The sequence below is a fragment of the Pongo abelii genome, chromosome 13 (assembly GCF_028885655.2).
Source record: "Pongo abelii isolate AG06213 chromosome 13, NHGRI_mPonAbe1-v2.0_pri, whole genome shotgun sequence".
NCBI classification, from domain to species: Eukaryota; Metazoa; Chordata; class Mammalia; order Primates; family Hominidae; genus Pongo; species Pongo abelii.
Window position 1 is genome coordinate 51,638,212 of NC_071998.2, and position 16,154 is coordinate 51,654,365.

Sequence of the window (16,154 nt, forward strand, 5' to 3'; positions counted from 1 at the left end):
GTCACAGGAAGATTTCAGAAATGCAAATGCTTGTCCCTTATCCTCAGAGATTCTAATCCTACTGATTTTGGTGGGGCCAGGGGTCCATACTTATAATGTTCCACGGAGCTGAGAACATAGACTGAAGTCTGTAAGCGCCACTACACAGAAACTACATATCTTACTTAGTTTTTTAACCACAGCACAGGGCCCACCAAATAATAGGTGCTAAAAGTAAATATGTGTGACGAAATGAGGTATCAGAAGCACATATTGTGGCAGATTCTGTCAATGAATCTTTTTCCTTCTTTCTTCCATCTTTTTCTTTCTTCTCCACAGGCAGAGCCCCTTTCCCTAAAAACACCAGTTACTCGCCAGTTACCTTTCCAGCCTTTCTAACAGTTGGCCACAGGACATAAAAGGATGTTTTCAAGTGCATTTCAAGGAAAGATTTTCCTCGCAAATGGGAGTGGATGAGCCTAGTTCCCACACTGTCTCCCTTCCTGCCCTTGGCAGCAAGATGTCTGAAGTAAGCACAGCTATCAAGACAAGCCTGCCTGGAGACAGTGAATCTGAAGGACGGGAAGTGCATGAGACCTCATGAGGCTGCTGAGCTGCTGCACCAACCCTAGGAGCACATATCTGACAATCCCTTATGTGAGGTAAAGGCCCTTTTGAGATAAACCACTGTGTGTCGCCTCAGCAGAAGCTGCAGGGGTGGAAGTGCAGGAAAGCCTGCATTGATGAGAAGCTGTGGGAAGCCAGGGCATCTGACTATGGCAAACTCTGGGGGGTGCCCAGGGCCCTGCTGACTCTCCCACCAGTCCCTCCTTCCCTCCAGGGGTTGGCCAGCCTGCTTCTCTGAAACGTCACCTCATGTTCTGCCCACTGCTTTCTCTTCTGGATAATCATGAGCCAGAAAACACACTACCAACTTTTGCCTTCTTCTCCAGTCACCATATCTAGAATAGAGCCTTTAGTAAAATTTTTTCCTATGTGTTTACTATTATAAACATTGAAAAAACATGGAAAAGTCCAAACTAAGGCATTAAAAAAAAAAAAAATCCTAAAGCTTCAAAAGTGCTACACTAAAATTTGGCCCCTGATAATCATAGAAACATATATTGAGATAGGTGCCCCCTAACTTTGACCTTATTCTCTATACACAAGTCCTTTTATCCAGACAGATGCCTCAGAATTTCCCCACACACACTTGATAAAATGAAAGAGAAGGTAGAGAACCTTTGCTCTCACCCCTACCACCTTAATCAAAAAGCAAGATCAAAGCCTCAGAGTTAACGATGGCTGCACTACAGACTAAAAAGGAATTCACATGTAGGTTTATCGAAAGAGAAGAAGAATCCAAAATAACATGTCCATTGGCTTCTCTTTGTGTTTTGAGACAGGTCTTGCATTGTTGCCCAGGCTGGAGTGCAGTAGTGTGATCACAGCTTACTGTAACCTTGAACTCCTGGGCTCAAGCAGTCCTCCCACCTCATCCTCCCAAAGTGCTAGGATGACAGGCATATGCCATCATGCCCCTGGCTCCACTGGCTTTAGGAATCCAAACTCAACCAATTGTGAGATAGAGTCCAAAGCCATTTGGTGGTGACATCAGCTACAGCTTTCATGAGACAAGACCATTCTGAATCTTCAAGAATCTTGAGAGTGATCCCACAAATCACACACGTGGCTGGCACTTATTTAATCCACTACATCCAGAAAAATGAGTCCAGAAGGATACAGGACATTGGGGGCAAACCTACATCTAAACCGGGCCTCACTGCCTTATTTTATTCTTCATCCCAAACTCCCTCCAATTCAATGTAAGACATAGGACCACCCTGAAAATGAGATATTGTAAAAAGGGGGCCAGTATAGGACAGAAAGCAATTATCTCTGAATGTGCATCATCACTGATCAAGAAAAATAACATGTATCTAGTGCCCAGAGCTCGATCTGACATATTTAGACAATGTCAACTATTATTACTATTGTATTTAACTACAGGAAACTAGACTGAATTAAAAACAAACTAATTCTCAATAGAGTATAGAAGTTATTCAAAGGGCAAATTTACTTTTTTTTAAGGTACTGACAAACTATAGACTCAAAAGCAGATAATGCCTTGATTTCAGGTTAAGAACTAAACATCAGCATCATGAGGCTTATCACTTCCTTTCAAATCCCATAATGCAGCAAATGCAAGTTAACAACAAATGAAATCAGGCTCCCTAGCTCCAGACTTCAGCAATATATACTAACCAACTGGTTTGATACCATCATACCTGAAGTCTCAGACTTCTTGAAGTTTCAGATATCCTGAATCCCACAACTCAATATTTTTTCAGTATAAAAAGAGGACACAATGTGACTATGTTCTTCATATCTCTTAATACTTCTTCCAGATGTGTGAACACTAACTCTCCAGAGGTAGAGGTTTCTCATGGGCTAGCAAGTTACACACACACACACACACACACACACACACCCCCCCATGGAAAAGGCACAGAGGACTCATAGGGCAGTGAAACCACTCTGTATGATACTATAATGTCAGATGCCTGTCATTGTATATTTGTTCAAAACCACTGAATGTACAACACCCAGAGTGAGCCCTAATGTAAACTATGGACTTTGGTCTGGTTGCCAGGGTTTCCTTAAAAAAATAAAAGTTTAAAAACAATTTTTTTTATTTAAAAAAAACTATGGACATTGGGGGATAATGATGCATCAATGTAGATTCTTTATTTGTAACAAATGCACCTCTCTGGTTAAGGATATTGATAATGCGGGGGGCTATGCACATGTGGGGAGAAGGGGAATATGGGGAATCTCTATACTTTCCTCTGAATTTTGCTGTGAACCTATAGATGCTCTTAAAAGTAAAGCAAAAAAATAAAAGAGCGCAGCAAAACTACTCATCAGCTCTGTTACACTGTACCATCAGAACCCAGGAATCAGAAACAGCAAAAAGTAGAGGTAAAATTGAAGAAAAAAAAAAAATGCAGAACATAAAATCCCCATACTCACGAAGTTCATATTATATATGTCATGTCAGACACTTAAAATTGAAATGCCAAGAACTGTTAAAAGGAACAATACTCAAAGCAGTCTACATTTTCTTTCCTTCACATGTCACAGGGACAGAGAAATATCACTATACTAGTATTTTGTAATCAAAAGCATATTAAAATATAACCTAGAGACTCACCACAAAAATGATCCCTGACTGTTTTAATAAAGACTGCCCAAGATTAAAATTTTCTGGAACGATGCTACCAGATTTAAGAAATATCTAATTTAATTTTGGAGAATTGAAATATAAAATAGAATGAACCCACATCACGGCACTTACATGCTAGACAATTTAATAGTTGAAACCCCTGCCAGATTAAAGGGAAATCAGTTTTAAAATTCTATCATCTCATTTTAAATTTGTTCAAACATTTGAAGATTCAAATATCAAAATGTCTTAAAATTAGATAGTAAGGTAGTACTCCTGGAGTTTATAAGAGAACATTCCCAGCTCTACAGTACAGTTTTTCAGCTTTCTCACATATCACGTTAATATGATCACTTAAAATTAATACAAAATAAAAGATATCATTTTTGTGTCACCAACTATTACCTTTCCTTCCAATAAGATAATATTTACCCTGACACAGTAAGTCTCTTTCACTGCACGCACTGTAATAAATACACTGCTTCAGATGGTATAAACGAGATATGACTGTCCCCAAGACAATGATTCTTTTTTACTCAAGAAAGTCAGTACAGTAAATAACTTTTCCTCCCTTCGAGACAATCATAGTGCTTGAGGCTGCTGAAACACAAACACAAAATATCTTCACAAATGTCTCCAAACAGTCAAGCTGAAAATCTAAGCCAAAGTTTCATTTAACAGCCTGTCAGTTTTTGGATGTGAAGCTAATGAATGCAGTGGCAAACAAATCCATCAAACCTAACATCAAACAACTGCACTTCATCCCAGCAAACGGAAAAATGAAATACAACCTGCCGGCCAGCGCTTTGATCCAACCTGGCCAGGAAGCAGACCTGTGAGTGTCACGGCATCAGCTGCACAGAGTAATCACGGACTTCATTCCACCACAGAAGGAAAGAATGCTCCAGAAACAGAAAACAGTCAGCTCAAATACGCACAAATGTCTTATTTCAACTGCTAAACGAGCTGTTAAATATTTTTAAATCTCTATCAAGAAAAAATAATTGCATTTCACTCTGTTACGCCAACATTCAAAGCTACAAAGACTCCTAAAACAAAGAACTAGGTGGTATGTTCCATTAATACTACAACTTTGCAAGTGGAGTTTTATTAAAAGCCCTTCTGTTCTTTCTGAAAGCTCCTTGAAGATAATATATATGTCTTTCTTCTTTGTACACACACGTAGCACAGGAGGAACTCACTGGGCACTCACCAAATCTGACCTCTGCCCGTCAGCAGCAAATGAACATGTGACTACCTGAAACATCACTCTCAATTTTTTTCAGTAATGATCTTGTCTTTGATTAGAGAAATGGGGGAAAATTACACAACTGCCTTCTTAGGTCAGTTGTTCCTGCTAAATGCAAAGCCCTTTTGTTCTGGAGCATCTTACAGGATTTCGCTATGCTATATTTTGCAGGTTAAGACAAGAGAGCAGAATGATCCTCACTGAGGGAAAATAGAAGCAAAGACAGAAATGAGAAGAATGGTAAGGCCTGGGCCATTATCAGAGAGTACTGGAAACAGGGATGGTCAAACTAAGCAGCTACCAAAACTAAAAGGTAAATGTCCCTTCACTCCCTCCTCTATTTTCCCCAGATCTTCTACACAATCCATACACACACCAAAAAAGTCTGTTTGAGAGATGAGGCAGTTTGGATGGATACTGTGAAAAAAGACCATCTGGACTGAAGGACTAAAAAAACAGAGAATTTACCCACAGGGACAGAAATATCTCCCAAATACAATAATTCACCTGAGAATATCAAACATCCAGGAATTTGCTAAAATTTTGAAGTGTATCTGAGGTTTATACAAATAATGAAATTTCTAATCAAATGTACCCAAATCTTAAGAGCCAGGAAGATTTCTTAAACAAGTATCACATATCAATAGGTCAGTAACAGATTCCAATGAAAGTCACAGAAGCCCCCTCTCCAGTCCTGCTGCAGGGACACCAGCAGAAGTCAAGTAGCCAACAGCAAAGGAAGCAGACCTTGAAGCTCTCCCAGTGTCAACTCTACTCTCACCCCTGTTCTCATGGAACAATGCACTCACGAGTGATGAATTCATAGAAACATACATGGTGCCTGGCACACAGCAGATAAGCCTAGTCTCCGTAAGTAGAACTTCTTCCCCATCTACCAGCCATCTGAGACATTTGAAAAGGTCCCTACTGACAAAGCCTGTTGGCTTATGATCAAAAGGTCCCTACTGGGGAACATGAGGTTATCTTTTCAAAACCTACTTGTTTTTTTTTTAATTAAAAAAAAATGGCCTTCTGTAACAGCTCTTTTCTGAGTCACCTAATTAAAAATACTGGTTTGTATTACACAAAATTATATTTATATATATATATTTCATAGTGTTTGTGATTACATATATGCACATATAATGTATGCAGACCCCACACTCTGCACTATTTTGCTTATTTAATGCTGTACAACAAATACTTTATCAGATACTTATACAAATTCAATAAACCCCATGTGACAGGTAAAGCAGGTGGCATCACCACCAATGCCTCATTATGAAAAAGTGCTCATATTTTCATAGTAATTATAAAAGTATTGTTTATGAACAATGACTTTTTTATAGTTACCATTTAGAACAAACTGATGAAGACAAACAATTAAGACAAATATGGGCATCCTCAATGCTAAAAGTCTTTTTAGTGCAATTCATTAATTCACTACACATCAGTTTCCAGGAAAACACATAAATGTATGCCCAGTGCACAAATTTGCCAGGGATTAGAAACTACATATATATGCAATACAGTAAATTCATAAGGTTACCTAAAGAATCAGACATGGAGATCAAAAATATGTGTCAAATAACTGATTAAAGTTACCAAAATCTGGGTTAAAAAAAGGCTTACTCAGCTTACTATAATGTAAGATAATTTATTATCCAAGAATAGACATGAAAATATTAATATTGATGGTATAAATTAAGAAAGCACATGATATTTTAGTGAAACATTCAAAACTGTATCTCTTTATAAGGTTATTTTCCGGTTTTTATGCAAAATAACTAAAATTGGTTACATGACTCAAAATATTCTTTTTTCTTAATTTTTGTTTTTATTTTTTGTAGAGACAAGATCTCACTCTGTTGCTAAGACTAGTCTTGAATTCCTGGCCTCTAGCAATCCTCCTGCCTCAGCCTCCCAAAGTGCTAGTTACAGGCATGAGCTACTGTCCCAGCCCAAAGCAGATTCTAAATATGTCAACGATAAATTGGTACCCCCTGTAGTAGGCAGATGCTTCCCCTCCTGCACCCCCAACAAAGATGTCCTCATCCTAATCCCAGAGATCTATGAATACGCTATCTTGCATGACACATGGGATTTTGCAGATTGCCTGCTCTGAAATGCAGGAACTACACAGGAGGACTAGAGAGAGGCTTCTAGGAGAAAAGTCCAGCCCCTGGTTCACAGTCAGCAGCAAATCCAAACGTTTAGTCTTACAACTGTGAGGAAGTGAATTCAGCCAACAACCCAAAGGAGCAAGGAAATGAATTCTTCCCCAGAGTCTCAGTAAGAAATGCAATCCTGCAAACATCTTGACATTCAACTGGTGAGACCAATGCTAGGCCTATTACCTATAGAACCATGAGATAATAAATGGCTATTGTTCTAAACACAAAGTTTGTGGTAATTTGCTACAGCAGCAAGCGACAACTAATATATTCTCAGATGACATCACCTGGCCAAAGGAAGTAAGGGGTGGCCATAACACTGAAAATAATCTCAAATACATTCAGTTAGAGCAATTTTTAATTAGCTGGCCAAAACTGCATTATAGCATTGAATATTTTGTACCCAGAACCAAACAAAATGGTCATAGCCCTTACTAAACTGAATAAACAGATAGTCACATACCTAAGTTCTTTTCTCTTTGCAATAAACCTACAGGATAGAGAGGTATTTCTAATTTATATATTAAGAATAAATGACTTTCCTAATGTTACATGGCTAGCCAGAGAAGAAAAGTTGGTTGTCAGATCCAGCCTCCTCCACCACAGTGCAACACTTCACATTCCCACAACTGTGATGGGCTCTATCAGCTGGGATTTCAGAGAGGAGCACTACCAGCTTCTCTTCCTTCCGCTCCACACCCACTCTACTTCCACATGGAAATGTGGAAATGCAACTCCAATGTACACAGTAGTTTAGCTTCTCCCCAAGGCTGGAATGTCCTATTCTGGCCAATATCATAGGCTACTTCTGAGACCTGTATTAAACAAGAATCAATATTTGTGGTGACTCTGAACAGCTGTAATAGCTGACTTATATCTGTAAGTAAAGGTGCAAACTATAAAATAACAGACCTTGTTATAACCTCGTGGCCAAGACACTGCTTCAAGGCAGATGCAAGCAGTACATTTCCACAAAAGCAACGCAGTGGTTGGCCAAAGTACACACACTGAGTTCTTAGAATACATAGGATGTACAATGTGAAGTAGTAATACAGTTCTGTTCCTTTCCGAATTACTCAGCATAAACAGAAATTACTTAGAACAGAAAAAGTCTTCTAATACCAGGGGCTTTCCTTTATGTCAAGAATGTATTCGAATGACTCCTGGGCTGCCAAAGGGCTATACTTTTATTTATCTTTTAATATAGTATGCAATTTTCTAAATACACAGGTCAATTAAACTAAGAGTTGTCTTCCCTAAATATACTTCTATCTACGTTCACCTGATGGCCCCACATGTAAGTTTCATCAATGTAGAATGCATGATATTCAGTTGAGCCATGCAATGGCCAAAATAAGACCACATACGCTTTATTTATCATTTTCTGCTAAATCTACGTCAATTTTACATCCTCTGTAAAACACACAGTTTCATTTAGAAGCTACCCTCTGCCAGCCTGCACCTTTCCCTTAAAAGCCACAGGAAAGGAAGCAAACCTAATAGAAACCACCATCACTTTGAAGATGTCTTCTATTTAACACCACAGGGGGAAAGTAATTAAATAGAAGTTATTGCCTGTGAATGAAAATACACAGTATGTGAGCTAAATTAAATACACTGGGCAGGAGATGCAAAATTTTATACCAAATTTAACATGAACATGTATTTCCTGTTAAAATGTGTTCTACATTATTACTTTCAAGAATTTCACTTCTGCACTAAGGGCAGTTTTAATCATTTCTGACTACCAACCTCCCTCCATCTCTTGCTACAATTTTATCAGACACTCCCTTCTGTAAAGTGCTGTTTTCTAAGCCACGAACTGATCGCAAACAGGGAGAGATCTGAGTCTACCTAACATGGAGCCACATGATTTCACTGGAAAATCTTGCAAAACACCAACTGGAGGCCTCAAGATAAAAAGCAAACACACATTGCATCAAATTACCTATCAGGGTAAATTGCTCCACATTAATCTCAAAACAGACAAATTCAGCTAAAATTGGTAATATTGGCTATGTAAAATAAATGTATCCAGCCTGAAGTGAATTGCTGTGGTGAGAGGCACACAGCGCCAGTGAGGAAGAATAAATAAATGCTGCACAGGATCTTAGGGTTCCTACTAAAATAACCAGTATACACATTTAGTTTATGCTTTATTTTTGAGGCACAGCTTACCAATTTGGCAACTTTTCCATAGTCAATCCATCTGACAGTAGCAAAATTTGTAGATTCTGCACAGTTGAAACCATGATTAAAACCAGCATGGTAGCCATACGGGAAAGTGATCATGAATTCTCCAGCCTCCTGGGTTATCTGCAAGGTAGGAAACATATAATATTTTGTAAAAATAAGACTTCCCAAATTATGAATACAATTAAAATATATTTCCCATTAAAAAACAAAGAAAAAAAGTCATGATATCAGAGCACTACCAAAAAGAGTTCCATCAGATTCATTACTTAATCCTTTAATAGTGCTTTTTTAGGAAACGTTTAAAAGACTTTCCTAAATAGGACATGGCTTGCTGGCACTTGAATTAAATCAAACAATCCATAATCAAAGCTATTACATTTTAATTGAAGGTATCTTCAGGTTATTCCAGTAAATTTGTTCATATTAGCTATCAAGCTATATATTCTTATATTTTAATAACTTGCATTACTGGAGTTACACATAAAAATCATATAATTACTGACATTGTTAAAGCTACAGCTACAAAAACTTTGATAATGCATGCTTGGCAGGCTATATCATGAATTCTTATTGGTAAAGAGCTGGTGGTATTCATCGAATTATTTTTTCCTAGCACCTAGAAAACATTCAATTAAGTACAGTCCATTTCACAGTAAAACTTCTGTTCAAAGAATTATTCAAATATATGTATGTTAGAGTGAGTGCATTTTTAAGTATAATTAAAATAACTTGCGTAAATAAGCCTGAGCCTTTAAAAAAGAATTTTAAATGTATTTACCCTGTTTCTATTTTTTAGATTAAAGACTTTTTTTTTTTTACAATCACCAAAGCAACACAAAATATCCCATGGTTTACAGAAAAAGTGAAGAAAAATTTAGTGCTATTTCTTTTTTCAAAAAGTATCAATCTGATACAAAAATTATAAAATTTCTTGCTCACTCCTTCAAATGGAATAATATAATATTTGTTTTGGATTATCTGATCTTAAAATGTTTCTAACCCAGCACCCAATAGGATAGACCCCTTATATCTTTAAATTCTTTAAGTTGCTGCAAAGTAATATAAAAATAACTCATAGGATTTGGCCACTGAAGCAATGTTTCTCTTTGACACATATTGCCAAAGTATTTAGCAAATGCTGTATGTCCACATTCAGAGCCTGTATTCTCTGCTAGCTCTGATAATAAAAGTTGTAAAACCACACTTTTAATTATCCTACTGACCCTAATACAATTTATATTTTCTTTGTGATATAATGTACATATAATTTAAAATGCTCAGATAATAAATGTACAGTTTGATCCATTTTGACAAATGCACATACCTGTATATCCCATGCCCCTATTTTCTTTTTTTATGATAAAAATCTAAGGAAGAAATATATTTATTAAATATATCAACCTTAGAAAATTACTTATCTCTGGGAGGGAGAAGAGACTGAAATAGTAATAGCTTTTGTACAATACTAATGTATTTTGTACAAAATACATTTGTAGTATTTTGTTTCTTTGGACAAATATCTGTATCTACATATAGTGTTTTTTAAAGTATTATATTTTCAGTAACAACTTTATCTAAATGTAATTCACATACCATATAATTCACTCATTTAAAGTGTACAATTTGTTGGTTTTTAGTATATCACAAAGTTATGCAACTATCACCACAATTAATTTTAGAACATTTTATCACCTCAAAAAGAAACCCCCTCACCCTTTAGCTGTCATCCCCAAGCCCCTCATTCATCCCAGCCCTAAGAAAACCCCTGATTTATTTTCTGTCTCTACAGATTTGTTATAATGGATATTTAATATTAATAGAATCATATAATGTGTGATTTTTGTTACTGAATTCTTCCACTTAGCATAAACTTTTCAAAGTTCACCTAGGTTGTAGCATGTGTCAGTACTTCACTCCCTTTTATGGCTGAATAATCTTCCATTATACAAAATATATCACACTTGCTTATCTATTCATCAGCCAACAGACATTTGGTCATTTCCACTTTGGGCACTAGGAATAATGGTGCTATGGATAATTGTCCATGCCCCTATTATTTTCATCACCCAAGAGCACTCCCTCATCCCTATCCTAGACCATCCCCAGCCCATCCCCTACTCCCACCTCAGTAATAATCACTCTTCTGATACCTTTCACCACTGATTAGCTTTGCCATGTTATGGATGCTAAAATGGTATTGGAGACAGGGGAAAGTATTATTTTTCCCAACAATTCTGAAATATAACTCATAACACCACTGTCCCCTGCCAAAGAAACCCCAGAAGATGTTCTGCTGCAATGAGCTCAGTTGTCACCTGGCAGCAGAGACAGGCTTACCAGTGCCCAGCACGGTTCTAGCTCCATTATCTGAGCCATGTGAGAATATAGCCCAACTCTCTCCTTTCCTGGTCTCACTGAATCTAATTAATTACCTAGGTGCTTCTTTCTTATACTACGTAATGAAACAAAACTCACCCTGCTCCCACATAAAGGTGAGAGGAGAGGGAGGACTGCTGCCACTGGAATAAGAAAACTACTTTTCCCGCTCCATGGAATCCTACCTACAAACCTTCTCTACCCTACCTAGAAAATCCTGCTCATGTCATGATTTAAAAAAAAAAAAAAAAAAAGAGCAACCTGTTCCACAGAATGCAACTCTAAATTTTAGGCCCCTGTCATTTCCAAAAACAGGTCAGTCCCAATCTCATACCATAAAAGAAGCTAGAGAAGAGAGTGGATATAATCTAAATGCAGACATCAGCTGTTTATTACACTTATGTTTTTCATACATATGTATGAATACGGGAAATGCAATGAAAGAAGGAAAAAATGTATTCCAACTGAGACATTATTACCTACAGGAAGAGGGCTGAGTTGAAGAGGAAGAGTACATTACTATGTAACATATACTATTCAAAACTCTGTCTACAGATTATCTTTCTCGTCACAATAACCCTATTAAGTAGTCACTATTTTTATCCCCATTTTATAGTTGAAGAAACTAAAGCTCGGAAAAATTATGTGACCGAATCAGGAATGAACTCAGGAGGTTTAATCCTGTAGCCTGTGCTACCATTTTGCTGCCCTATCAAATGTTACGTTATCATCACCAGGGAAATATGGTCCTTGAGGAATACAGTGTCATGACAGGCCCTGTGTTGAGATGGAAAGGGGAAGTGACAGTATTAAATATGAGGAAGTGCCACTGCCAATCAACCCTCGAAGTCACCGGTGTTTCACCATTTCAGGACTTAAATTCATCTCGCCACTTTCCACAGAAGCCATCCACAAAACACCAGATGAGAGCCCAATGCCTCCAGTGATCTACCATGTAGTACTGGTAGAGAGCTGCAGCCTAGAAAGAGGGTGCCAGGCACCTCTAGAAAAGAGCTCCAAGCTCCAGAGGCCTCCCTCCTGGGGAAAGGGAGCCAATCCCACAGCCCTGCTGCCTCACATAACTTCTCTTCACCTATCAGCCTTAAGCTACCACCAACACCTAACACCAGCCCCAAAGGAACAGAGAAGGATTTTGTGTCTTGGGGATACTGTTGCATTCCTTCATGTCTACCTTGTAATATTCCAACTTAAGTAAAAGTACCTAATGAAGCTGATGCCAACTACTTAAAAGAAGCACTGGATGATGATGTGTCTGAGACTCACAAAAGCCTGGTGCCCAGAGGTGTCTGCAGATGGGACAAAGCCCCACAGCCACAGCAGCCCCTCTGAGTGGCACAGCCTGTGCCCTCTGTACCCAGCAGTCCTGCAGCCCATCCCTAGTGCCTCCCTACACCTGCAGGCAGCCCCCACGGTGCACATCTCGGAGGCAAGATTTTTTCATGGTAAAAACGTGTGAGTAAACCAGTGATAAGGGCACGTTCACAAAAGCAAGCATATCTTGTGCATGACTGCTGCATAGACAGTTTATGAGGGAGCAGGGAATCACCTCAAGCTGAAGAATGAATCCTGGCACTTGAAAAACTTCTGCTTTGAACAAATCCCCCCCTCCCACACACACACACACACAAAGAAGTCCACAGTAAGAACCTAAAATGAAGAAAATGTAAAGATTTAGTCACAAGCAAAAAGCTTCCAAGATGGAAAGCAGCAAGGATTATGAGAAGAAAAGTCAAATAAAAAACACAGAAGAAGGAAGAGCTATTTTTTAATGTTTCTGCAAGTAGCTAAGTACTTAATCCTCCTGAGACTGAGATGGAGCTTTTATTTATCTGGTCAAAATCTTTTTTCATGTCAGCTGCTTCACATAAAAATGTTTAGGCTCTGCAATAATTCTGACCCAATAACCACCCATTGACACAAAGAATGTGGGATCCAGCATCTGAGTTTTATAGAACCTAATCTTCAGAAAACTCGCAGAAGCAATATCAGATTAAATCATCAGACAATTTTATCCATAATGAAATCTCAATTGTGTTATGTTTAAGTGTGTTTAGAAGCAACATAGTGCTACCATAATCATTGATTCTAACCAACCCATTGCTAATAATTGCTCTGAATTTTTTAGAAAATAGATCACACATACATAAATTATGTTACTCATAAAAAAGATTTTAATATAGAAGTGCTTCCTCTTATTTTATAGAATGTGCTATCTTTTCAGTATAATTATAAGTGAACTATAGCAACATGAAATCTCTAGTAAATATATCTGAAATAAAATTAATTTCTAATTAGGATTTAGATAAATAATTGATATGCTATAAAACATAAATTTGAATTTCTCTACCCACATCCTAAAAATTCTCCTGGAAGTTAAAGATACATTACCTCTTAAATACAAATCCTACACAAACAAAATTAATTTGTGTAAGATGAATACTAACATACCTTGTCAAAGGGAATACCGTATTTCTTCAATACTGATGGAGAAATCAATGTCATCTTGTGGCGAAGAAATGCATCACACCCTTGGGAGCTGCTTGGGAAAAAACCTAAAAAGAAATAATAAATGTAAGTGGCACTGTGTCAATTAAGAGAAAATATCAGATAGGTTTTTTAATGTGTAAGTTCTAGTGTTCTTACTGTTTGACTTATGCAAGTATGGACCTCTTCTGCCAAAAAGCCCTTATACTAAAACTCAGAGTCACAGTTAGAATTCTTAAAAATTAAAGGATACATCACCAAAGGTTGATCTTCTTTACAAACAGATTTACCATAAGTTGTTTTTGTAACTTGTAAAATAACTCAACTTTAGGAATAAATTTCAATTTGAAACAAATATGGATTCAATCTATTATCTGATAAATGGAGAAAATATTTAGGGAAGTTAGGAAAGATAAATACGTGGGATGCTGGATCTGTAGCTAAAAATACAGGGAAAAAAAAAGGAAAGATAAGTATACATTTTAATAGAAGAATATTTTAGACTCCTAGATTTCATCATTCCTGAAGCACTCATCCCAATCCTTGGCATACAGCAGACAGAGTAGTTTCCCCACCTTTCTTTGTTTCTTTTCTGATCAATCTGAAACTAATTGCTACTAATCTCCTGAATGAACTTCCCAGCCATCACCCATCAAATATCTGAGAACCTGCCTGAACAGCCTGAATGGGAGAAGTGTTTTAAGGAGGCTTTTAAATGAAGAAGTTAAACATACAGCAACCCTTTCATTCAACAGTAAATTATACGCCAAGACAGAGTCAGTTTTCTCCATCGCTGACTTCAAACCTGCAGTTCTGTCTGAGGCAGACTCTCATTAACTCAGTGATGCAAGCTGGAGGAAAATGAATATGCCTGATGTACTGCTCCACACCTTCCTCACTCAGAGGGAAGGCAGCCATGCTGAAGGGATTGGAAAAACAAGAAACAAGGAAAAGACAGAGAATCATGGAGGGAGAACACAGAAGGAAGACAGAAGGCACCAGGAAGGCACATGCAATGCGTATGTGTGACAGGATGAGGCGTAGATGCTGTCTGACTCCTCCACCACCAAAATGACGGGGGAAACTGCTGGAAATGTGACATCTAACTCTGTGGATCTCTCTATGCAAATAACTCAAGAACGTGACCAATTTGGCCAGGTACAGTGACTCACGCCTGTAATCCCACCACTTTGGGAAGCCAAGGCGGGCGGATCACTTGAGGCCAGGAGTTTGGGACAAGCCTAACATAGCAAAACCCTGTTTCTACTAAAAAATACAGGCCAAGTGCGGTGGCTCACGCCTGTAATCCCAACACTTTGGGAGACTGAGGTGGGCAGATCACAAGGTCAGTTCGAGACCAGCCTGGCCAACATGGTAAAACCCCATATCTACTACAAATACAAAAAAATTAGCGAGGCACGGTGACGCACACCTGTGGTCCCAGCTACTCAGGAGACTGTGGCAGGAGAATCGCCTGAACCCGGGAGGCAGAGGTTGCAGTGAGCCGAGATCGTGCCACCGCACTCCAGCCTGGATGACAGAGTAAGACTCCTTCTCGAAAAAAAAAATTAGGCAGGCATGGTGGTGCGTGCCTGTAGTCCTAGCTGCTCAGGAGGCTAAGGCATGAGATTCACTTGAACCCAGGAGGCAAGGGTTGCAGTGAACTGAGATTGCACTACTGTACTCTAGCCTGGGCAACAAGAGAAACTCAAAAAAAAAAAGAAGGAAGGAAGGAAGTTCAATAAAACATGAGAAATGTTAATTCTTTACAATGTCTCTTAATAATGCAGCCCTCTGCTTATGGTTAATATTCATAATACATAAACATAAAATAAAACACTGGTGACTGGAGGGAAAGTAACACACTAATATAACAGCCATGTCCACACAACAAGATGTCCTAAGTCCTACACACAGAGAAGGGCACCAAGGGGCAGTCCCCAAATGCACAATCCATGGGAATGTTTTTATAAACAATTCAAACGGATCTATCAAACTTCTCAAATCTGTAACTTTCTGCAACACTAGATGAATTAAGTTTTAAATTAAAATCAGTGAAGAAAGAAGAGTCTATTCCATTTTCTTTCAATATAGATTTGTAATCACGACCTGAACAATGTGGTGACTGGTCATAAGTTAATTTAAATTGGAAAACCACTGAAGGAAGGTAATTCGCAGTATATTAAGAATTTCACATTGGTTCAGAATTTATATTTACAATATGCTATCAGAATTATATTTTACATAGTCCTGAAAAACACTTCATAAACAACACATCTTATGTACAAAGTATGTGCCTTAAAATGAATTTTACCTCAAAATACCTGCAGGGCTACATGGTTCATACTCACTCTCACTCCATAGTCTATAAAACATGGTCAATTCCTTGCCATACTAAAGTCAATCGCCTTTTTTTTTTTTTTTTTTTGTCTTTTTTAAGATATTATAC

General features: G+C 37.9%; 1 protein-coding gene across 16 annotated transcripts in view; it reads right to left on the reverse strand.

Annotated features, from left to right (window-relative positions):
* The window catches only part of KDM4C (lysine demethylase 4C), a 412,741-nt gene that overhangs the window by 272,936 nt on the left and 123,651 nt on the right, over positions 1 to 16,154 (reverse strand). For all 16 annotated transcript variants that reach the window (XM_054519941.2, XM_024251879.3, XM_063713994.1 and 13 more), the window contains 2 exons: positions 13,670 to 13,773; positions 8,807 to 8,944 (listed from right to left, as the gene is read on the reverse strand). In XM_054519941.2, coding sequence (XP_054375916.1) covers positions 8,807 to 8,944; positions 13,670 to 13,773 — 242 coding nt within the window. The remainder of the gene's footprint in view (positions 1 to 8,806; positions 8,945 to 13,669; positions 13,774 to 16,154) is intronic.